This window comes from Microtus oregoni, unplaced genomic scaffold (genome assembly GCF_018167655.1).
Source record: "Microtus oregoni isolate MIOR12 unplaced genomic scaffold, Mior012 000044F_ref0000062, whole genome shotgun sequence".
Lineage (NCBI taxonomy): Eukaryota > Metazoa > Chordata > Mammalia > Rodentia > Cricetidae > Microtus > Microtus oregoni.
The window spans coordinates 18,386,988-18,411,869 of NW_024543218.1; the positions used below are offsets into that span (position 1 = coordinate 18,386,988).

At 43.2% G+C, this 24,882-nt stretch overlaps 1 protein-coding gene across 4 annotated transcripts in view; it reads right to left on the reverse strand.

Moving 5' to 3' along the window:
* The window catches only part of LOC121434772 (protein PHTF2), a 91,493-nt gene that overhangs the window by 2,870 nt on the left and 63,741 nt on the right, over positions 1 to 24,882 (reverse strand). For 3 of the 4 annotated variants that reach the window (XM_041633733.1, XM_041633734.1, XM_041633737.1), the window contains 10 exons: positions 24,203 to 24,401; positions 21,119 to 21,274; positions 18,838 to 19,056; positions 10,243 to 10,371; positions 9,213 to 9,485; positions 8,890 to 9,021; positions 7,152 to 7,238; positions 4,749 to 4,904; positions 2,366 to 2,461; positions 17 to 142 (listed from right to left, as the gene is read on the reverse strand). In XM_041633733.1, coding sequence (XP_041489667.1) covers positions 17 to 142; positions 2,366 to 2,461; positions 4,749 to 4,904; positions 7,152 to 7,238; positions 8,890 to 9,021; positions 9,213 to 9,485; positions 10,243 to 10,371; positions 18,838 to 19,056; positions 21,119 to 21,274; positions 24,203 to 24,401 — 1,573 coding nt within the window. The remainder of the gene's footprint in view (positions 1 to 16; positions 143 to 2,365; positions 2,462 to 4,748; positions 4,905 to 7,151; positions 7,239 to 8,889; positions 9,022 to 9,212; positions 9,486 to 10,242; positions 10,372 to 18,837; positions 19,057 to 21,118; positions 21,275 to 24,202; positions 24,402 to 24,882) is intronic. The other variant, XM_041633736.1, reaches the window with a different exon arrangement.

Below are 24,882 nucleotides of genomic sequence, written 5' to 3' on the forward strand. Positions count from 1 at the left end.
GCTTGCCGGCTTTTACCTTTAAGTTGAACCCAAGCAGGTCACTGATGACGCCAGAGACAGCGGACAGGATGACAACCTGGGTGATGTTGTAGAGCAGCGGGTTCATCGTGAGTCCGTACAGCCTGAAGGGGCTGTCCAGCTCCTGGGGGCAGACAGAAACAGTGTTAGCTCAGCGGGTTCATCGTGAGTCCATACAGCCTGAAGGGGCTGTCCAGCTCCTGAGAGCAGAGAGACACAGTGTTAGCTCAGAAGGTTCATTGTGAGTCTGTACAGCCTGAGAGGGCTGTCCAGCTCCTGGGGGCAGACACAGTGTTAGCTCAGCCTGAAGGGGCTGTCCAGCTCCTGGGGGCAGACACAGTGTTAGCCCAGGTCCTGCAGCAACTCCAGTTAAACAAAACCCCCATAGGCAAAAGAGAGCTAAAAAAAAAAAAATCACTATTCGAAAAATTATAAATTATGAATAATTTTAGAAAATACAAACTTACCTAAATTTGGAATAAGAAAATAAATTTTATAAATTGTTTACTTCAATTCTTGTTACCAATGGACGCCTAGTGAAGTCTTGGTCTAATAGCCATAGATTAGAGAACGCACTTTGGGACACGAGCTGGACCAGAAGCTAAGGGAGCACTGCTCCCTCTCACCTGAGTCCATTCATCTTCAAATGCACAAATACTGATGATTCGAATATTGAAAGGTCTGTTACACAGGCACCGGGCTGGGCTCTGGGAAGGCAAGCTCAGTCCTGGCACAGAAGGACTTTACAGTTCAGCGAGCATGCAGAGTCAAGTGAGGTCCTCCGAAGAGCAGGCTTGTGGGGGCCAGGGCTGGAGAACGGCTGCAGGCTGCTGAGTACTGCTGAGCTCCCCCCCCCACACACACACACAAATAAGGGAGCGCACTGACTTAGAGGGTTGGGACCTCCTCAGCCAGACTTGGCCCAGCACTAAAGGAACTGAAGCCAGGGTGTGTGTGTGTGTGTGTGTGTGGTGTGTGTGTGTGTGGTGTGTGTGTGGTGTGTGTGTGTGTGTGGTGTGTGTGTGTGTGGTGTGTGTAGTGTGTGTGTGGGGTGTGTGTGTGCGTGCGTGTGTGTGGTGTGTGTGTGGTGTGTGTGTGCAGAGTGTGCGTGTGTGTGTGGTGTGTGTGTGTGGTGTGTGGTGTGTGTGTGTAGTGTGTGTGTGGTGTGTGTGTGTGCGTGCGTGTGTGTGGTGTGTGTGTGTGGTGTGTGTGTGGGGTGTGTGTGTGTGTGTGCGTGCGTGTGTGGTGTGTGTGTGTGTGGTGTGCGTGTGTGTGTGGTGTGCGTGTGTGTGGTGTGCGTGTGTGTGGTGTGCGTGTGTGTGGTGTGTGTATGTGTGTGTGTGTGGTGTGTGTGTGTGGTGTGTGTGTGTGTGTGTGTGTGTGGTGTGTGTGTGTGTGGTGTGTGTGTGTGGTGTGTGTGTGTGGTGTGTGTGTGTGTGTGTGTGTGTGTGTCATGGCAGCATGGCCAGGGAGGAGGGGCTCGGGGCTGGTGATGTGGAGATAAAGAGCAGTAACAGAAGCAGGGGGGTGCTTGGGTTCAGGGTGGTACTGATAGAAGAAGGGGAGAGGCCAGAGGGCACGAGCCCCAAATCTCGGCCTTGTGAGTGCTTGGCTGGTGAACACATCCAGGCCTACGTCCTGGCCTGAATCAGGGCATCCCGTGCTCTGCCTTGGATTAAATGCAATCAACAATTCCCTATCTCATTACCCTCTACCAACCTCCTCTGAGTATTTTTGATGCCCAATTTCCCACGCGTCACAGACTACACTCAATCAATACCTTAGTTGACAGAGGACCTAACCCTATCACTGTGTCAAAACTCATTTCATACCAGTCTCTGAAGACTCGAAACTCTTGTAGGATGCTCAATTAGTTATAGAAATTAATATTCTTAAATAGATTTTAGTTTCGACAAAGGAAAGCATGGAGAGCCAGGCCTGGCGGGACACCTGTGATCCCAGCACTTGGGAGACTGAGTCAGAAGTCACCCTGGGCAACATAGTTAACACCGAGACCATGAAATATAAAACAAGCAACCTCTGAGTTAACGTCCCATCTTTTGTGGAACACTTCCTAGTATTCTCGATAAAACTGACTAAACACACACACAGCAAAAACAGCATTCTAATACAGCATTAGGAAACGCCTTGACATACTTTTCAAAGACATTCGTTGGATTACGTAAGCGATGAAGAGCAGAGCACACTGCACGAAGGCGCTCAGATGTAATCTCATGCTGACGTCTACGTCTAGAGACCAGGTTCGCGGTCAGGAGAGCGCACCCTCACGGAGACCAGGTTCGCGGTCAGGAGAGTGCACCCTCACCCATGCCAGCCCTGCGCTCACCTTCAGGAGTTTAGTAGCCAGCTTCAAAACATTGTTCACGAGTGTCAGTTCCTCCTTTTTGTTTGGTTTCTTCTCCATCTTCAAGTAGAGGTTTATCTTTTATATAAAAGAGCCCCATAGGCAAAATAATTAAAAATTATAACATACGTGCTTTTCTTTTATGGCGCTGGGGACTGAGCCTAGGGCCTCATGCATGCTACTTAATCATTTTACCGATGAGTTATACCCCCAGACCACAAATACATTGTTTTTTGAAAAGAAAATTATTTAGATAACATTTTTTCCCCATTTATTTTACATACCGACCACAGCCCCCCCCCCCTTCTCCTCCATCTCCATCAGAAAGGGGCAGGGCACATCAAGTTGAGGGAGGACAGAGCTCCTCCCCTGCACCAAGGTTGGGCAAGGTAGTCCAGCATGGGGAACAGGTTCCCAAAGGCCAGCTAAGCACCAGGAACAGGTCCTGATCTTACCGCTAGGAACCTTTTTTTTTTTTTTTTCTTTTTTCGGTTTTTTTCGAGATAGGTTTTCTCTGTAGCTTTGGATCCTGTCCTGGAACTCCCTTTGTAGACCAGGCTGGCCTTGAACTCACAGAGATCCGCCTGCTTCTGCCCCCCCACCCTAGTGCTGGGATTAAAGGCGTGTGCCACCACCGCCTGGCTTAGGGGCCTTACAAAAAAAACCAAGCTAAACAAATGTCACACACATGCAGAGGGCCTCAGTGGGTCCCAGAAAGGCTCCCTAGCTGTTGGTCCAGCGTCCATGAGCTCCCATGAGCTCAGGTCAGCTGTCTCTGAGGGTTCTCCTCTCATGACCCCCACAAATACATTCTTAAACAGATCTAAAAGGCAGTCACCACAATATTAATAGTGCGTCTCTGGGTATTACATTACAAATGATTTTTAATGTTTATACATTACTATATATTTCAAATCTTATAATGAACTTATTTAATAATAAGAAAACTTAAAACGGTAAACATTGTATTCTCAGGGCCAGATCAACTTAACTTAGAAAATAAATAGAAACAGAATAAACTCAACAAACTGGCTCATGATTTTTTTATTCTGAAAGCAATGCAAATATTCGTTATCTTTATTACCCATCTCTGATATTTTTGGGGTGCTGCCCAGCTTAGTTACCCTGTCTGGAAAGGCTCTAGCTCTAGGCCGCTCATACACTGTGCTCACTCACTTGATCCATCTTCCCTCTTTACTCAGGCAGCCAGAGTCCAACCATGGACTAGTGGACTACCAATGATCTGGTCGAGGTTCTAGGTGCTATGACCTGGACAGCTGGTAACGTCAGCAGAAACCATAATTCGGCAACCCAAATCACATAAGCCAGCACAGGGTCGGGAGTTCACAGGGGAACAGGACAGGAGGTGCAGGAGGAGGTGAATGGGAAGCCATGAGGAAGTGGCTGACCGTGAGACCCAGTGACTGTTAGAGACGATTATCTTTGTGGTAACTTTCCTCTTCCATCTAATGGAGCCTATTTATCTACTGAGTATTTAAAATACAAGCTCTTCCTAACTAAAATATTCAAACAAGGTCATTGGCAAACATTTGTATAACTCTTATGGAATAGCAAGAAGAAATACTTAGCAAATTCATATAAAATTAAATCAATTATCCAAATTATTATGCTTTGCTCTTTTTATTGAATAAAAATTTAAATTTTCTCTAACATTGTTTTGTTACAATGCAAAGCGATCGTGTCCCACTAATGATTTAAAATCTATCATTTTACAAACACTATTCTCTTCCTGCCGAATGAAAATGGGACGTAAAACTGCGGGTTAGATTTGAGATTTGGATCAAGGCAGAAATACCAAAGAAAGGTTTGCATACTATAAAAAATTTAACTTTAGCTTCAAAGCATAAATGACCTTAATCAAATAAAAAAATATGCTCCTGAAAAATAGGAAATAAGCAAAAATATTGTAATTTGTATGTACACATGGGCTGGTCAGATGTCTCACAGGGAAAGATTTTCTGCCAGGACTGACAGCCTGAGGTGGATCCTTGGACTATACATTATAGGTCAGGGAACCCTGATTGCTCTTCGAGCAGATGAGGGAGGGGGACTTGATCGGGGGAGGGGGAGGGAAATGGGAAGCGGTTGCGGGGACGAGGCAGAAATCCTTAATAAATAAATAAATTTAAAAAAATAAATAAAAAAAATAAAATAAAATAGGACAGAACTGATGATGGCAAGTTGTCCTTTCTCTCTCTCCCTCTCTCTCCCTCTCTCTCTCCTCTCCCCTCCCCTCCATTCCCCTCCCCTCTCTCCCTCTGTCTCTCTCTCCCTCTCTCTCCCCCCCCCCCCACACAAATGGACTGTGGACGACAGAGCCTCACTGATAACAGAATGAACTCACCTGTTCTGTAAGTAATATTGAGGTATTGCTGTATTTCTTGCTTGTCTCTGACCCGAGAGTCACGAACCTCAGGAGGAACAGTGTTAAGGAGATGCACCAGATCACCAGCTCCCAGTTGTAGTGACAGTTGAGGAAGATCTCGTGTACGTGCAGCAGCTGAGGAGCACAGAGCAGCATTGTGAGCGGCTCACCTCGCTTCAGAACAAAACGCCACTTTACAGGACTGCTCGTGAACGGAGCAGTGTGTTTTTAGGACAGTTATCATGAAATACTGCTGCACATCAGAAGTACAGAGAATAACATAACCAATAGTTACAGGTTCTGACAGTTGTACTTTTAAAATATTAGTATTTTACAGTATTTACTTCAGATTGAAACAATATTTCAAATTTAGTTAAAACCTTTACATTTTCTTTGTTCCTGCTTTCTGAACCAACACAACTCTACCCCAAGGTAAAATTTGTGTTTATCTTTCCCATGCAGGTTTTTAATAATTTATAAAAAAACAAACCCCTATTCATCCTGTAGCTTTATTTTTCCTTTCCTAGTACCGGGGACACAGCCAGGGCTTTGTGCAGGCCGGGCGAGTGGTTTCCCACTCTATGATGGCGTCGTATCCCTAACCTTCAACACCCATCCACCTCTCGACTTTTATGTCAGTGTTACCACCCAACACATATCCATGTACTTTCTTTCTCACATCCCCGCTCTCCCCGAGGGAGGCCAGCAGTCCCATGCAAAAATGTGTGATGGTCAGGACAACCCTCAGGAAATCAGTTCTCGACATCCACCATGTTGGTTCCGGGAACTGAGCTCAGATAACCAAACAGGCTTAGAAAAAAAGCACCTTTGCCCTCTGGGCCGTCTGGCCAGCTCCAGTTTTTTTTTTGTTGTTGTTGTTGTTTTATTCTGCTGAACCTTGTTTCTAAGATTTACCCATGTTGAAACATTCAGCTTTAAATTAGTTCATTTTAAGCCCTACTAATTATAGTAAAAGAATCAACTATAGCGATTTCGGTCTGCTCCAACAATTAGCATTTACGGTGTTGTCAATTTCTTTGTTACCAACAACGCAGCAATGGTCTTGTGTTTCCTTGGCCACATATGCAAGACTTCTGTTAGGTATTAATACGTAGGGATAAAACTATTAGTTCATGGGCAGTTACATCTTCAACTCTATAAGGTGGTGCATATTGATGTATCTCTAAACAGTGGTACCACTGTATACTCAGCCATGTTTCTTATAACTTTTTTTCTGTTAGGATGATTTTCTTATTGACTTGTGAAGACAGATTGTAAACACATTCCCACTGAAGTCTTGTTTTCCCAGATCTTATCTGGTCACGGATGGTGCCCTTTGTAGTCCATACATTTGATTTGGGATTGGATTTAAAATTCCGTTATGTTTAAATCTCTACCTGTCTAGGATTTATTTTCCGGTATGAAGTACTTCTGATTCACTCCCATCACCTCAGCCTTCCTGGGTTGGTTTATGACAGCACCGGATCGTATAATCTGCACGGTTTGCAGGACTGTTTCACCCACTGAACATCCCACTGCTCTATCAACAGCACCGTCTCCCTGTACCGCCGAAGTCAGTCCATATCTCTGCTCAGGCAACATGTTGCTCAAAGCTCTGGACTGTTGCTTCCTGATGAACTCTAGGAAGCTTACTGAAGTTAAAAAGCAAAAAACCAGCACTCTGTTTACACGCATGTGGCTGTGATCCCAACCATTCTCTGAAGACAGTCAGCATACATACATACATGTCTGAGGTGTCACGGTGAAAGCCATTATTTTGTAGAATAAATACTAATTATCTGCTGAGAATCATGATTTGTTTTCTTCATTTATTAAGATACCTGTAATGTTTTCCTTTAGCAAACCATAGATATGAAATTCCATCAGTGGACTTTCTGAAATTGAAAATCCCTCCACTACAGGGATAAACCACCTTAGTCGTGGCTCACAGCTGTGATAGTTCAGGCCTTCCCTCTGAAACATTCTGTTGAAGGGTTTTATATCTAAGAGAATACGTTAACTCCAAGTTTTCCCTTTACGTGTTCTCATGTGGTTCAAAGCCTGCACTGTAAGCATGTGTATTATGTGTGTAAAACCTAAAACAATAGAAGATCGAGACAGAATAGTAAGCGCTTAGGAAGAACGAGAAGGTGGCAACAAAGACACCCGAGACGTGAACGGACGAAAGAGACTGGAACGTGCGGGGGGGATTTACAAGAGACGCTCACTGCTGTAGGCTGTGGGGGAGAAGCATCTATGAAAACACACTCGTTCAAAGACAAGACAACGATACTAACACCCTCTAAGGTAATCGAGAAATATTAAAAATTCTGTTTAGGAACTGAATATTTATCTAGGGACGGATGTAACAAGTTAACTCACCTGAGCACAGCAAATAAATACAACCGAGATTGTCAACAAGAAGGCAGACGAAACGATGACATCCACTGATCTCTGAGGACCTCGACGCTAGGGAAAAAGGGAAAGCACTTTAAAAAGGAGAATTTCCATGCTTTCAGTCAAGGTGCGACGAGCTGGTCATAACCTACAGTGCTGAAAGGATACCTAACTTGCAAGATGAACTGTTTTGTAATGTGTTGTTATTCCCTTATAATTTTACAACTGTAAATGTGGTATCTACACAGCATAGATCCCTTAGTGTAACTGTTTTTCACGCTAAACTCACTCAGAGATACATGGACAGCTGAGCTATGATGCTCACACTAAACTCACACTCACAGACACATCTGACATCTGTGTACTGAACTATGGAGGGAAGGTATCCACCGGGCGCTCGGAGGTCAATGTCAGGGAGATTAATTCAGATTTGTGGGTCAGGAGTGTCTATCTGCCTGGTGAGTGTTCCTAAGAAAGTGGCATATTACATCATCTCTAGAACAAGATGGCATATAGCACTGTCCTAGGAGAGGAAGATGGTTTCCAGAGAGCCAGGAGACAGATAGGAGAGCAAGGCCCAGACCACGAACAGCAGCCAGAACATACTAAGGCTCTGTTCCTTATCCGAGAGTTAACAGACTTCCAGAGAGGCGAGAAAACTGTATGGTCCTGGCAGGCTGAAGACAGTAACGGAGGGAAGGAACGCTAATGCCAGGGAAGCAGCAGCGAGACTGATGACAAGGGTCTCAATAAGGCCGCGGACACGGAAACAAGGACTGGGAACAGATTTAAGATGTATTCTGGGAGCAGAGAGGACTGAATGCCGGAAACCAGGACAGAAGCTGCAAGGATAACTTAGTTCTAATTAAGAGCGAATGGAACATGGTTAACATTAAGCGAATTTTTCAGAATAGAATCAACAATGTATAAAAGAATATAGCACCTACTTAGGGTTCGGAATTTTAAACTAAACCAAGCAAGAAAATCATATTCATCCTTCATGAAACATAAATGTAACAATGAGGGAAAAACTGTCAATTTGTAGCATTTCCTAATATACACTGAGTTAAATTTCAAAAACCAAACCGATAAAGAGAACAATGAAATTTTAAAATGTAAAAGCAAATAATTTTTTCTATTTCTTTCATTGTTACTTCAGAAGAAAAAGCTTTAAAGATCTAGTTCGGGGGACTCTTAGTCTTTGGGACAATTTTATCATTCACTGCATAAACATCCTTGAACATGTCCGCATACTCCATAAATAGTAAACCTCACTGTTATTTACTATAAAAAGAATCCCCAGGAAAAATGGTATTATTAAAATCAACCCCGGGTCTATTTCCTAGGGTCTGGTGTTTTCACACCGCGTCCACAAACATCAATATTATTTAAGGCATCGGAGACGGAGCAGCAGGTAGGGGCAGCTTTGCACAGTGACTTAAAAGAGCAGTAAATCTCACTGGTTAGAGTCCCCAAGATTGGTTTATAAGTAGGGGGCTCCCTCTGCTGGTTCGTGAGGGCTATTCTAGGGAAAAAACAGAAATCCTTAACCCAGCCTTTGGATGAGAAATTGTTGGCTCTATTAACAACCCCACACCTACAGACAAGACGTGGTAACTGCTGGGAAAGAGATATATTAAGAGCGCATGTATCAATAGCACTCTACCTTGAGATAGGAACAGAAAGATATATATTAAGAGCGCGTGTATCAATAGCACTCTACCTTGAGATAGGAACGGAGGGACAGCCACATTTTTATATTTTGCACTTTCTTCAACCGGAAATGAGGAACCTCAGATTTCCGAGCTCTCCTTGCAGATGTCAAGTGTCCAAAGAGTTTTGCAAAGAGCAGTCGCTGAAAAAGATTAAGGTGAAGATTACTGTATAAAATATTGCATGATTTATATAATTATTATATGAAATATGAATTGTGACTTAATATAAAAGCAAACAAACAATTATGTCACAGTGTCCTGTGAACTACGAACACACCTAAGGAACACTTTGAGGGCTACGAAAGGGTAAACTAGTATTCTTCAGACTCACTTGTTTATATGTTCTTTCTGCTACACACAGCAAAAAAAAGAAGATCCAGACAAGAGATACTCGAACCACAAAGCTTATGAGGACCATAGAGAGAACCATGAAATCTTCGTTAGAACCAACAGCGATCACACAAAGTTCTGAGGCGGAATGGGCTGTGAGTTGCTCCAAGTCTGTTGCTTGGGACAGTCGGAAAACAAACGGAGTTAAGCCCAGGATTAGGGAAACAGCATTTCCAAATATCTGGTATCCTATACCTGGTACATGGCTGTTCACCTTAGGAAGTAGGGGTAGAGGGGAAGAAGAAAAGAAAGTGGACATAAATCAAATTTAAGGTAAAATGAATTCTAATGAAACTTCACTTTTTTATAATAGGATTTAAATTTTTTTTAAATTTAATACATTATGAAAGAGCCTGCTACACATTAATCACAAGGTCTCTAATTGATAAGTAGATGAAAGGAAGCTCGATCTCAGATAGAGAAAACTATGCAAGTTATTATTTTAAGTTAGAAATATTTACAAATATTAGAGTGTTGAGATCAATACGACATTAAACCCAGTTTTTTGAAGGAAAAGTTGAGGCGCCAATGAGATGGTACAGCAGATGGAGACCCCTGTCATCAGCCCTGACAACTGAGTGCCATCCCTAGGACCCACACGTGGAGGAGAAAACCCGCTTCTGAAAGGGTCCTCTGACTTCCACAACGCACTGTGACGCACGCATTCCAGCCCCAAAACAATAAATGGAATTTAAATGCTTAAATTTAAACAAAAATGTAATAATAATAATAATTAAAAAAAAAAAGGTGCCGGTGGTAGCGGTGCATGTCTTTAATCCCAGCACTCAGGAGGCAGAGGCAGATCTCTCTCTGAGTTCGAGGCCAGAGCCCGGTCTACAGAGTTTCAGAACAGCCAGGATTACACAGAGAAACCCTGTATCGACTAATCCCCCAAAGAGGAGAAAAAAGTAACTATGCAATAAATCCTTAAGTTTCACCGTTTCCCTAAAGGACACAAGCTCAGAACTCACTCTGTTCATTATCATCCCGCTGATCTCAAGCACAGACAGGTCTGCTTTCTTACAATCATTGCCTTCCCACACGATGGCACTGACTTTCTCTAAGCCCGGGTGGGAACTGTGAAGCCAAGGCAAATGAGTCTACAAAAAAAAGAGAAACACACTTACTACATTCACAGATAAAAGTGTCTATAGAATGATACATAGCTGTATGTGGAGTAAAATCACAACTACACTAAATAAAAACTGGTAAATTTGTAAGTGGAACATATTAATTTAACTGGATAGTGGCCATATCTATGCACATACAATTTTAGCGACATTACAACTTCAATTAAAATTAGTTATACATTAAACAGATCACATAAGAAACTGCAGTTATAAGAACCTTAACAAATATCCTGTAAGTTAAATATGCAACAAAATATGTTAGCAAAAGTACTTAGCTGTCATCCAACCTATTTAAGGCTAAAAAAACATGGATGCCAAATATTAACTGATTTTGTTACCTTTGTGGCATTCTAAAACAGCATTTCTGGAAAGGATCAATTAAGCCTTTTTTTCAAAGTGTTTTAGCAAACATTTTAAGAAGAAACATTAAGAATTACAAATATTTTCTGAAATACAATACTTTATTTCCCAATGTTTCAAGAAATAATAACAGTTACAAACTTGCAAAGCGTGGTTATCTGTTTTGGACATACAGTAGAGGTGTGGAGTAGGTAATGGGATAGTTGGGCTGCAGGGAGCAACAAACACAAATCTCTCACAGCAACATGCTATGCCACAACACACAATGCCACGGCACATCGCCTAAGGCCTGCGCTGGAGCAGGCCTCACCTGTTCACGTCACAGTATTGCTAGCTCACATACATCTCAAGGATTGATATATTTCCCACATTTTATATAAAGAATATGTTTGGCACTCACAGTAACCTGAGAAATATGATCAACAAATTGTTGACATTCTACTATTCTAAAATATTTCCATGAATTTAAGAAATGTAATTTTTCATACAAGGGAGATAAAGGTGTATTGATAAACTTCAACTGAAATCGTCTAAAAAAAATCAATAATATATTAAAAAAAGAAAAGGGATTTTTTTATCTCTTCTAAATATTTTTATCTTTTCTAAATACTTTCATGGTCTTTATATATTTCAGTACTTGAGGGGTTTACAAGCGCTGAAATATTACTGTTAACTTGTTACCTTACTACAAGTTATGTTTCATAACTTGTGACAAACAATATATGCCAGTTTAGAAGAGAAGTAATTCTGTATCAAAATATGCATTAGATTTTCTCTGAAAACTTAATAGATTCTGAACTACTCTAGAAAAGGGCTGGAGGTGTGGCTTACAGGTAGAGTGTTCTCTAGGATGCGAGAGGGCTTGCGTTCATTCCCTGGCACTCTGGAGGCAGGGAGGGACTTGGGCACAAAATGTATGAAAACTGGAATGACAAGCTGAGCGCAGGCGTGTCCGGAGACTTAGCTAAGGCACGCAATCCCTCACAGCGTGCTTCTCCTCAGACTCCAGTCTTTGTCAGGCCGTCAGTAACACTAACCTGCACAGAGTTAGGTGAGCCAAGGACGTAACAGATTTTAACCAAGTAATAACAGAGTCTCACTGGATAACAGAAACCACAGGTCTGCTCAATTACACAAAGATTATGTTAGTACAATGGAGGTCCATCTAGGAACAGGAGAAGGAAGATATCAGCATCTCCGCTGTCCTCAAAGCACTTCTCCACAGGTACTTTTTTTTTTTTTTTTTTTTTTTTTTTTTTTACCAACACTTGGCTTCATTTTCTTACAGTCAAAAGGCAAGAGAAAAGATGGGCATGAGAACTGGTCAACTTCGAGTTATTCAAAAGAACCCTCAATGTGGGTGTGCTTTTGTCAAATACACGCTAAAAAACAGGCTTCTTTAGACAGCCTGTTTAGCGTGGAGAGAGCATCACTGTACACAGACTTCTAGAGACAGCGTGGAGAGAGCATCACCGTACACAGGGTTCTAGAGACAGATAACGTGGAGAGAGCATCACCGTGCACAGGGTTCTAGAGTCATATAGCGTGGAGATAGCATCACCGTGCACAGGGTTCTAGAGACAGATTGTGTGGAGAGAGCATCACCGTGCACAGGGTTCTAGAGACAGCATGGAGAGAACATCACCGTGCACAGGGTTCTAGAGACAGCGTGGAGAGAGCATCACCATACACAGGGTTCTAGAGACAGCGTGGAGAGAGCATCACCGTACACAGGGTTATAGAGACAGATTGTGTGGAGAGAGCATCACCGTACACAGGGTTCTAGAGACAGCGTGGAGAGAGCATCACTGTACACAGGGTTCTAGAGACAGCGTGGAGAGAGCATCACCATACACAGACTTCTAGAGACAGCGTGGAGAGAGCATCACTGTACACAGGGTTCTAGAGACAGCGTGGAGAGAGCATCACCGTACACAGGGTTCTAGAGACAGCGTGGAGAGAGCATCACCGTGCACAGGGTTCTAGACAGACAAACAGCATGGAGAGAGCATCACCATACACAGACTTCTAGAGACAGCGTGGAGAGAACATCACCGTACACAGGGTTCTAGAGACAGCGTGGAGAGAGCATCACCGTACACAGGGTTCTAGAGACAGCGTGGAGAGAGCATCACCATACACAGGGTTCTAGAGACAGCGTGGAGAGAGCATCACTGTACACAGGGTTCTAGAGACAGCGTGGAGAGAGCATCACCGTACACAGGGTTCTAGAGACAGCGTGGAGAGAGCATCACCGTGCACAGGGTTCTAGACAGACAAACAGCATGGAGAGAGCATCACCATACACAGACTTCTAGAGACAGCGTGGAGAGAACATCACCGTACACAGGGTTCTAGAGACAGCGTGGAGAGAGCATCACCGTACACAGGGTTCTAGAGACAGCGTGGAGAGAGCATCACCATACACAGGGTTCTAGAGACAGCGTGGAGAGAGCATCACCGTGCACAGGGTTCTAGAGACAGCGTGGAGAGAGCATCACTGTACACAGGGTTATAGAGACAGCGTGGAGAGAGCATCACCGTGCACAGGGTTCTAGACAGACAGACAGTGTGGAGAGAGCATCACCGTACAAGAACCTACGCTAAAGGGCTCCTAAGAGCAAAGGATCACAGTTCAGAACATCATCTTCTGCCTCTGCCTCATGGCACTGCCTCGGAGGATGTGCTGAGAGCAGCCGCAGCTGCCGTGGGTCGCATGTGACCTGTGAAGGCTACACGCTGAGGAAGTTAGGTTTTCGAGCTAACAGTTGGGATTCTTTTCATTATTATTTTTTCAGCTTCACCCCAGATCTCCGGTGCTTTCCTTTCATCTTCATTCAAAACGGAAACCTTGAATTGCAATGATGTTATGTTTTATTTCAAATAAATCCACTAAGACAACGGCTTTACGTGGTGTTTCCAAGTATGGGAACCCAGTCATTAGAATCCAGCCGTACCTACCGGAAAATATTATCACTTGAACATGGCTTTGTGTTTCATTATATATCCAGCCATAAATAGCAGAGGAAATTTTTCTCCTATGAAATGTTTGTTACTATTTATAAATATCAGGAAACTATGTCCTGGCAATATTCTGAGAACATGCCCATCCGAATGCTCAGTGTTTCTTCCCAAGGAGACATTCCATCTTCCTGGGAGACATAAAACAGTCTTGCAAACCTAGCGCAGACCTACAGCCAGACAAGAAAACAACTTGGTAGCTTTTTCATTAAAGGAAGCTAAAGTCTACTGCCTGACAACTAGTAAGACTGAAAAGTGTGAGCCTTCCGTAAGCCTGGAAATATGAAATTGTACAGAAAAAAGAGCCCTTATTCCAAAACCAATACTAACTAATATTAGTGTAGGATACCAATCAGATATGCAGAATAGAGTGTCAAATGGGTTTTTTTAATCTCATAGAAAAACAGAAGGATGAAGCAAACATATAGGGCCAAATTATTAATTTCAGGAATCACAGGGAAAATAGCTCGGATATTTCTTGCTACTGCCATTTACTACACTCAAGTGGCCCAGATGAATATTTACATGCTCCTCAGCCAACAACACGTAGTCTTGGGGATTAGTCACTACTGGGTCCCTCAGATCCGGGGACCCTTAGCTATTCCCCTGGCCACAGCAGAAACTGCCTCACCTCCAAAATGAGTCAGTAGTAGCACCCTGCCATCTGACCCCGTCTCTGGAACATCATTATCCTTCAATTTATCAGTCCTTTCCTGGCTAAGCTGCCCTCTGGACTCCCACAGAAACATTACTTCAGACTCCCTCTCTTGGCTCTTTTTCCTCCTTAGAGGACACCAGCCTCCTGGGTCTCCACTGCCGTGCTCATTCTATGTACACCTTTCTGCTACCCAGAGCGTGTGCTTACCCCTGCGACAACCGGGCATTACCTTCTGTTAGAGCTCTTTGGATTTCTCTGTACCAGCTTCTTCTCATGTAAATATGCTCAGTATCTTACATCCTAAAAACCATGCTCTCCACTCCTTAATTTCTCACCTAAGCTACTTTATCTCCTGCCCGTGTTCTATGCTGTGCTTTGTAAACACCCAATTCAGACTCTGAACATCTCATAAGGAGCTTGCTTTCCCCTGTCATTTTGCAATGGGCCTGAAGCCAAAACCAATTGGTATATTTTTAAAGTGAAACCTTATCATTCAGCTACTCAAGAGGTGACCTGACCTAATTGACCTTTCTTCTCACTCTGCTCAAGTGATACATTTCAGGTAAACTTGGAAATTACTTTGTATACTACTCCAGCTAATCACCAAGTTTCACAAGTCTAAATTTCATGCTTATTATTCCCTGGCATGTTTTTATATGCCAATTGCATATGCTTTAATTCATAAATATACTTTTTGAATGCTTTAAAATTTTATATAAATGGTATACTACACAGTTATTCAAATTGCTTTCACTCAAAAAATTCATACTTCAATCTGTAATTGAGAATTTATATTCATAAAACTTACTCGTGCTGACATGTAGCCAAGTTAAATTTCATTGCTATAAACTGCTTTATTACAAGGCTTGCCTGCTGGTTTTACTCCTGCTGTGCTGTCCATCACTGAAACGAAATACCTAGCAAATAGTATGCAAGCCTCCACGGCTCCCAGTTCAGCTGCAGCACAGTGTATCACGGTAGGAAAGACGTGGTTCTAGGGGCGTCTTGGTCGAGGTCTATGGTACCAATGAGGAAACAGAAAAGGAGAAATGCCAAGACCTACCTGGCTTTGTTTTTCTTTGTATTCAGTCTGGGATCTTAGCTAAGGGATGGTACCACCTATCTTCCCCTCAGATGAGTCTGTACCCAAGCACACCCAAGGTGGATTCTAGGGGATTCCAGATCCAGCTAGGGACATTGAAGAATAACCATCACAGCTATGCTAGCTTATTCTTCCCCACCCCTAGTGTTTCTCTGGGTAGCCCAGGTTGGCCTGGAACTTACTGTGTAGCCCAGGTTGGCCGGGAACTCACAGGGATCTGCCTACCTCTGCCCCCCTGATCTCTTAAATTTTTTTTTTGAAATCTGATCAGTAAAAAACAGTGTCTCATTGCTCTAAAGTTCACCTGCTAGACCAGGCACAGAACTGGCCACACTCACACAGTGCTCACCTGCTCTCTCGCACACCTGTCCTCACCCTGACCACACTCACACAGTGCTCACCTGCTCTCTCGCACACCTGTCCTCACCCTGACCACACTCACACAGTGCTCACCTGCTCTCTCGCACACCTGTCCTCACCCTGACCACACTCACACAGTGCTCACCTGCTCTCTCGCACACCTGTCCTCACCCTGACCACACTCACACAGTGCTCACCTGCTCTCTCGCACACCTGTCCTCACCCTGACCACACTCACACAGTGCTCACCTGCTCTCTCGCACACCTGTCCTCACCCTGACCACACTCACACAGTGCTCACCTGCTCTCTCGCACACCTGTCCTCACCCTGACCACACTCACTCAGTGCTCACCTGCTCTCTCGCACACCTGTCCTCACCCTGACCACACTCACTCAGTGCTCACCTGCTCTCTCGCACACCTGTCCTCACCCTGACCACACTCACTCAGTGCTCACCTGCTCTCTCGCACACCTGTCCTCACCCTGACCACACTCACTCAGTGCTCACCTGCTCTCTCGCACACCTGTCCTCACCCTGACCACACTCACTCAGTGCTCACCTGCTCTCTCGCACACCTGTCCTCACCCTGACCACACTCACTCAGTGCTCACCTGCTCTCTCGCACACCTGTCCTCACCCTGACCACACTCCTCAGTGCTCACCTGCTCTCCCTCGCACCTGTCCTCACCCTGACCACACTCACTCAGTGCTCACCTGCCCTGTCTCACACCTGTCATAAGTTACTGCTTCAGATCCTTTTGTTTATTTTTCTATTAAGTCCCCCCTGCCTTTGCTTCTCTCCCTCCCCTTCCCTCTCTCCCTAAGCCTTTTCTGTGACAATATCTCTCCAGGTAACCCCCTGGCTGGTTTCCAACCCACAGAGAGGTACTGGCCTCCTCCGCTGGAGTGAGCGCTGGCGTTGAAAGCACTGTCTGTTGAGCTAATCCTCTGCCTTAGCTCTGTACAGCAATACTGAGAGCTAAGATGTTACAAACATCTTCTGAGGACGGTCTTTTAGTAACATTATCGCTTAATTGGAAAGCCCAAGTTTTTAAAATTAAGACATTCCTAAGTCCCCCGTCTTGTTTTTGGAAGCTCTGGTAAGCTGAAGTAATGGAGATGACCACACTATACTCTTGCTAAATGCTTTAGACTTTTCCCTTTACACTCAGTAGCTAAGTGCAATACATTGTAACGTGTCGACGATCACTTAGCCCACCATCTTATGGTCTTATCTTTCTTCACTGAGTATTGATGCATTTATGCCATACATTAGGGATCCATAAGAACACTAATCTATTCCTGCATTTTTCTTGACTGTTTCATTGTCTATGTATGCACCCACATAAAACTACCCTATTCTTAATTTAAACTAAAACTTTGTATCTGTAGGGAAAGTCCATCTACTGTTATTCGAAACTGTTTTGTTTGGTTGGTTTCTCTGTGTAACAGCCCTGGCTTTTGTTTTGTTTTGTTAGTCCTGGCTGGTCTGGAACCTGTATACCCAACTGCCTCCATCTCCAGAGTGCAGGGTTTAAAGACATGTATCAACACACCCAACCATTTTTGCTATTTTTAACATTTCATTCTTTAATATGTTCTTTGACTGATGCAAATCCAACCAAACCTGGTAGACTAATGAACAAAAACAAACACAGGATAATGGACATTTCCACATGGTACCTGCTTTCCATAAAAAACGAATCCTGAAATCAGGCTCAGAGCTTGGTATCTACAGTGCAAGGAAACGGCAGGGGGATTTTTACCAAGAGAGTGACCATGCTGACACCCCAACCTGGCCCCACCAGCTACACGAGAAGAGGACTGACTGAGCCATCTCCTAAGCTGGCCCTCAGGCTTGTATGTAGACACTGGACTGACTGAGCCATCTACTAAGCTGGCCCTCAGGCTTGTATGTAGACACTGGACTGACTGAGCCATCTCTTAAGCTGGCCCTCAGGCTTGTATGTAGACAATGGACTGACTGAGCCATCTCCTAAGCTGGCCCTCAGGCTTGTATGTAGACACTGGACTGACTGAGCCATCTCCTAAGCTGGCCCTCAGGCTTGTATGTAGACACTGGATTGACTAAGCCATCTCCTAAGCTGGCCCTCAGGCTTGTATGTAGACACTGGACTGACTGAGCCCTCTCCTAAGCCAGGGTGAGAATTTTTAAATCCAGGTTTCTGGACTGCTGAGTGACGAATGGCGATGCCATTCACCAAGACTCTGAGTACAGAAAGAGAAAGTTCATAAAGGAAGATGAGGGATTTCGCTAACATGAGACACTGGACATTAAAAGAATTCAACACAGTACCGGATTCAATTGTACTTTTCAGCACCTTAAATGTGATTAATCCAAAATGAGATGTATACTAAGGATTCAGACTCAAGTTTCTAGGCTTAATATGAAAAAGGCCATCTATATCATTTTTATTTTCACATTAATTATATAGTAAAGGAATAATACACTGAATATATTTGGCTAAATAATGCATATTGGAATTTCACTTTTTGAACTGCTTTTATTGTGGGTAATGGAAAATGTAAACTTGCACACACGACTGTATTTCTACTGGATACTGTGACTATGGGTGCTTAGTCATTCAAATTTGACACAGATTTTGAATCATAATATTAAGGGAGAATTAAGGCCAGGAAGTATGTGAATTTGAACAGGACAAACACAGACTGACCCACAAACTCCATCTTCTAACTCAGGATCACAGATGTGGAAAGACAGAGACACAACGACAATATAAACACCGAGACTATAACCAGTGAAGCCAGACCACGGCCACATAAAAACAACAAAACAACCTCGTGAGTATTACTTTAACCGAATGTGAATGTCTGTCACCTCTGTAAGATTTGCACATACGCTCAGAGGAGCTTGTCTGATAGCCCCGCGCAATCCGACACTGTAAACTAACCTGGTGGAAGGGGTCATCTCTATATTCTTTTTTCACACAGGGGTTAATCTGCGGATTCCCCACATCTGTCTCACTGGTACAAGATGAACGGCATTCTGCACAATGCAACAAGTCTTCCCACAAGACATCTTCCGTTTCAGATTCGGGCCTTGTGCTCTCAGAGTCCTGTCTGGAACTTGAACAGCGAGAGCTGCAACTAGTACCCGATTTAGGGGCGTCCTGAAATCAAGACAGTCTTTGACATTAATGCAATCTGTGTATCCTTCCTAACTAGTACCCGATTTAGGGGCGTCCTGAAATTGAGACATTAATGCAATCTGTGTATCCTTCCCAACTAATACCCGACTTAGGGGCGTCCTGAAATTGAGACATTAATGCAATCTGTGTATCCTTCCCAACTAGTACCCAACTTAGGGGCGTCCTGAAATCGAGACAGTCTTTGACATTAATACAATCTGTGTCTCTTCTGACTCAAGAGATTTTATCAGAAACATACACTGCTACTTCTCCAAAAACAACCAGCGTACTCGTTCTGTCCAAGGACAGTGGCAGAGACAGCGAAACATTACAAGGACAGAGCACAGAATATCTGACGCGAGGCCCAAAGGAGTCGCGACCCACAGGCTAAGAACTGCTGTCCTAAGGGCTCGTTCTCCTGTAAGACACGTCCCTTAGAGTCGGCTGTTTCTAAGGTCGTATCTGGGGGAGCTGAACCCAACTGCTGAAACACCATTTATTTTAAAGTCTTTATAAATGAAACTACATCTCAGCCTTATACAACGTTTATTAACTATAAATGTGAAATAGGTTGAAATGTGTTCAAAGCGATATTTATTTAAAAATATAATTTAGAAGAATAGTGCTCTGCTCTTCAAGAACCCAAAAGGTGGCCGGGTGGTGGCGGCGCACGCCTTTAATCCCAGCACTCGGGAGGCAGAGGCAGGCGGATCTCTGGGAGTTCGAGACCAGCCTGGTCTACAAGAGCTTGTTCCAGGACAGGCTCCAAAGCCACAGAGAAACCCTGTCTCGAAAAACAAAACAAAACAAAACAAAAAGAACCCAAAAGATAAAGCAGCTGCAGACAGCACAGATCCCAGGAGCAGGACTGATGTGGGGGTCAAATGGCTAGTTCCGCAGGGGAGGGGTCAGCGATGAACTTCTAACTACACAGAGTAAGATTCTGACTTCCTGTTATTTGGCCTGAAGCAGGCTGTGGGTGATAAGGCCATACGTAAGTGGGCACACGAGTCTTAGGGTCTGCTAGTGCAGCCCTTGAGGGGAAGAGGACGCCCGAGCAGACATGACGAGAGGGCCGTATCCCATTAGCCTGCAACTACTCACACTACCCACACACAGCGTCTCCTCATTTTCTCCATAAGTTCACCTCAAGATCATCCAGAAAAAGTATCTGCATACTGTGAAAAAACTACAGAGTAGCAATGGCTACAAAAGTATCAGAGGGGTATTTCTTTGGAGCTAGGCAATGGAATTTCTTGTTTATAGAAAGTAAACATTAATGGAATGAAATTATTTTTCTACCTAAATAGTTTTAAGTTCTAGAGATGTCAGAAAGTTGGGGAAAGTTTTGAGATAACCAATAAATAAATAAATTAAAAAAGAAAAGATCGAATCAAAGAGGAAAATTACTGAATGTTGTAGTGTGGGTAAATTAATAACTGGCAATAGCAACGTGAAAGAAATTAACTTGGGAAAAGAACGTCACTATAATGAACTGTGGAAACACTGATTGATACAGGACAGCTGACTGTCTCCGCTGGTAAGGGCGCTTGGCTCCGAGCCTGGCACTATCTAGACACCTGACCTGGGTCGGATCCCTGGGACTCACTTGGTGGCAGATAATCAACTCCTACGAGCTGTTCTCTGAACTCCACATGTACAACAGAGGCACCCTCCCCGAAACCAGCAAACAAACAGTGAACAACCCGCTAAGTGTATGAAGAGTCATACAAACTTGAGGGTGCGCGGACACCTACACTATCCATCAAGATCGTAGGACAGAGCCGGTGTAGCGGCACGCCTATAATGTCAGCACTCAGGAGACTGAGGCAGAGGAACCTGAACTGGAGCTAGCCTGGTCTATGCAGCAAGTCCCGGGACAGTCAACAGAGATACACAGTGAGACCCTGTCCCCCACCTCAAAAAAAAGATTGTAAAACAATACGTATTGGTAATGGTGGGAAATATTTCAATAATAACACTTAAGTGTTGAAAGTAATATAACACAGATATATGTGCATTTATGTAAGGTCAAACTGTGTACCTCATTTGCATAATGCTTTTTATAATGGTGCGCCTTTCTATTTCGAAGACTGCTTTCAGATGCTCTGTCCACATGGCCGCGCGGTGAGTACCCCGCCTCAGGACCTTCCTCGCTGGAGACTTCGTCAGACACATTTGCTGTCTTCCTCTGGGTATCCTGTGCGAGCCGACAAAGGGAACTGTAAGTAATTCCATGATGTCTGAGCTTCAAGACAGCAATTTCTACAAATTATACAATACAGATATCACATATACCTTCAAAATATCATTAAATACCAAGAAACTGATTAGGACTACATAATTTTCTGAAGAAAAAAAATCTTATGTTAGCAATTATACTCTTAAATGAACATTTTCTTTAAAAGTTATTCAAGTAATTTATCAAATATTATTCTGTAACTTTTGTTCAGGAAAGGATCTGAAATACCTTACAGAAATATGAAAAAGACACAAACATAACAGAGGCCATTTGAAAGACGCTGAAAGACCTTAGGAAAAAATCATATTTAATCAAGCTACCTGGTCAATTAGAAGGCCCATCACTAACTTAATAAAAGTTATGGGGATGAGAAGCGAGCAGTCGGAAGAGTGTGCATGGCTGACATATGTTGATCAACCGTCAGAGACACTCACACTTTTGACAGTCTGAAGCGGAAAGACTCAGGAAGCCTGAGCTCCGCCCATGCTCCTCCAGGTACCGGCACGGGTAATATGTGCTGAACATGCACTGGAAACCATGTGAGCCATGACACACAGGATGCTCATACTACCAGACAGCTAACACTGACTAATCAAAACTTGCAGCCAGACTGAACTACAGAATCACGATGACTCACAGACGATACTACAAAATAGAAGTACATTCACCTAGAAAAACTCAGAAAATCTTTTTGCCTCCTTTAACACAAAAATGCTCTTGCTCATATTCTGGAGTGGTGGGATTAAAGGCTTTGCACCCTCACGGTGGCTCACAACGTCTGTGACTCTAGTTCATTCCAGAGACTCTGATGCCTTCTCCTGACCTCTGTGGACACGAGGCACACAAATGGTGCACGCATACATACATGTGTACAGGCAAATAAATTATACATTAAATAATATAAATTATACACATAAAATTAATTGTACACATAGAGTAATCTTTTCACAGTTTTATGACGTGTCTACAGCTGCATGGGTTTCTCTAGGTTTTCTACCATGCTCCATGGTCCACACGTCTGTTTTTGTGGAAGCAGCATGCTGCTTTTACACTATGGCTGGGTGGTACAGCTTGAGGCCACGTAACATGATGCCTCTAGCCATGTTCTTTTGCTTAGGAATGGCTTGGTTATCCACAGTCTTGTATCTCCCTATGAATTTTAGGATTTATGCTCCCCGCTCCCAGTTCTATAAAGAATTTCCCTAGAATTTTAATGAGGATTTCATTAAATATAGATTATTCCGGTAGTCTAGCCATTTTCACAGTATTTAATGCTGTCAATTCAGGTCTTCCCACTGTCAAGTGTTCTTCAGATTCTTTTTATGGTATCATAAGTTCTCACTGTAGAAACTATTATAAATGGAGTATTCTTTCTAATTTCTTTCTCGGCAAGTTTGTTACCATTCTATATAAAAGTTACTGGGTTTGGTATATTAATTTTGCATCCTGCAAATTACTGCAAGTGTTTATCACATATAAAAGTTTTCTGGTTGGAGTCCAGGGTATCTTTTAAGTAAAGACTCATGGCACCTGCAAATAAGAAAAAAAAATCTAACTTTTCCCTCCCAATTATAATCCCTGTTGTAACTTTCTCTTGTCTTATTACTGTAGAGAAGACTTGAAACATTATAATGAATAACTGTGGAGTGGGAACCCTTGTCTCATTCCAGTCACATGCTCCAAAAAACTAGAGCACCCAAAATCTATGCGGAACCATGAAAGATCCTGAGCGGCAATCTTGAACAAAAAGAACAGACTTTACACAAAAGAACCAATAACATGCACTGGGACTGCTGGAGCCTCAACTAGCTGCTGAGAGATGAAGAACCAATAACATGCACTGGGACTGCTGGAACCTCAACTAGCTGCTGAGAGATGGGTGATTGTTCAGTCCATAAACACAACAGAACTTTGTCATTTTGAGAGAAAGAAACAACTGGGAACAAGTCAGACAAAGAAAGACTTAGAATGTACATTATTACACAGTGTGATGTGCGCACACACACACACAGCACACACACACAGGGTGGGGCTGACACGGGGGTCATTATTACACAGTGCGGTGTGCACACACACACACAGCACACACACACACACAGCACACACACACACAGCACACACACACACAGGGTGGGGCTGACACGGGGGTCACTATTACACAGTGCGGTGTGCACACACACGCACACACACGCAGAGGATCAACTGACAATGACTGAGGAACAGACAGGTATAAATGATAGGAGGAATAACTTAACTTCTGTAATAATGGTTGACAAACTACTGCACATCTCAGAACAGAAAGTGCCAAGGGTTTTCCGATGTTACCAACATTTGATAAACATTTGTAGCTAGCAGGCCAATCACCTTGATCCCATCGCAATAAGTTACTCATATGCACACTGTACCCTATAAATAACTACTGAAAGAATTGTTTTCAGGTCATACATAAGCTGAAACAGATGTATAAAACCAAAAGTAATTAATAGAGAAAGCAAGGCATTTTCTTACAGAGTAAGGGTCAGTGCCTGGATCAGCGCTGAGAACAACTGAGCTCCTCCATTCAGTGCACACTCTCATACACAAATGGAAACGGGGAGAGAAGGTAAGGGTTAATAAACAAGGACCATGAATTCTACGTGAAATGGGAAGTGAAGGTAAGGGTTAATAAACAAACACGGACCATAGATCCTAAGCTGCCTCAACATTCCGGAAAACCCAAGCCAATCAACTCGGAAGGTACCAGGTTACATTTCCAAGTGTTATAACCACACTTACCTGACTTCAAGGCCGTCACTGTTATCTACGAAAGTTCCCAGATCAATTCCAGGGGAAACATTTCACTTGAGAGCAATTCATGTTAGTGGACGTAAAATCACACAAACTCACACTGATACTGACTTTGGCACGGACGCTCCTTGGAGTCCGGGCGGCCCAGGCCGTGTCTTCAGCTCGAATGGTCTCACACTGAGGCTCGTGGTCCTGTGCTCCGTCCTCACCGCTTTTCACAGCCCTTCGCCCATCGAGGGACACATAGCCGTTGTCAGTCTCGGTGGACTTATCGATTGAATTCTTTGCTTTCTTTGACCTAGAAACAAATAGATACAGAAATGTCATGTGTGCTGAGCTTATTCTGGATGGCTTGACAGAAACTCAACTCTGGCACTAATTATATAAAGCACTATTTTTCAGAATTTTAATCTTTGCTTTGTTTGAAGTAAATGAGAAAAAAAAATATCAGATAAAATAGCGATTCAACTTAAAATCCTGGTTTAGTTTATGGGAGGCTTTGAGGTCTTACAAATAGCAATTCATAAGGAAAAGTCCTAATTTATCAAAGAATTCTTTGCTTGGTGTTTGGACAATGTCTAGAATAAAAATTGTGCCCAATTTGTTAGTGTTAATGTATTTTAAGCTTTTATTTTAAAATGATTATCTTTGTAAATTCATTAGATAAGTTATAATAGTGACTTAATACATCCCAAATATTTTACCTTTGGTAAGTTCCTTTTAATGTACAACAGAAACATAAAACCTTCTGTAGCATAAAAATATAAGGAAAAGGGAAC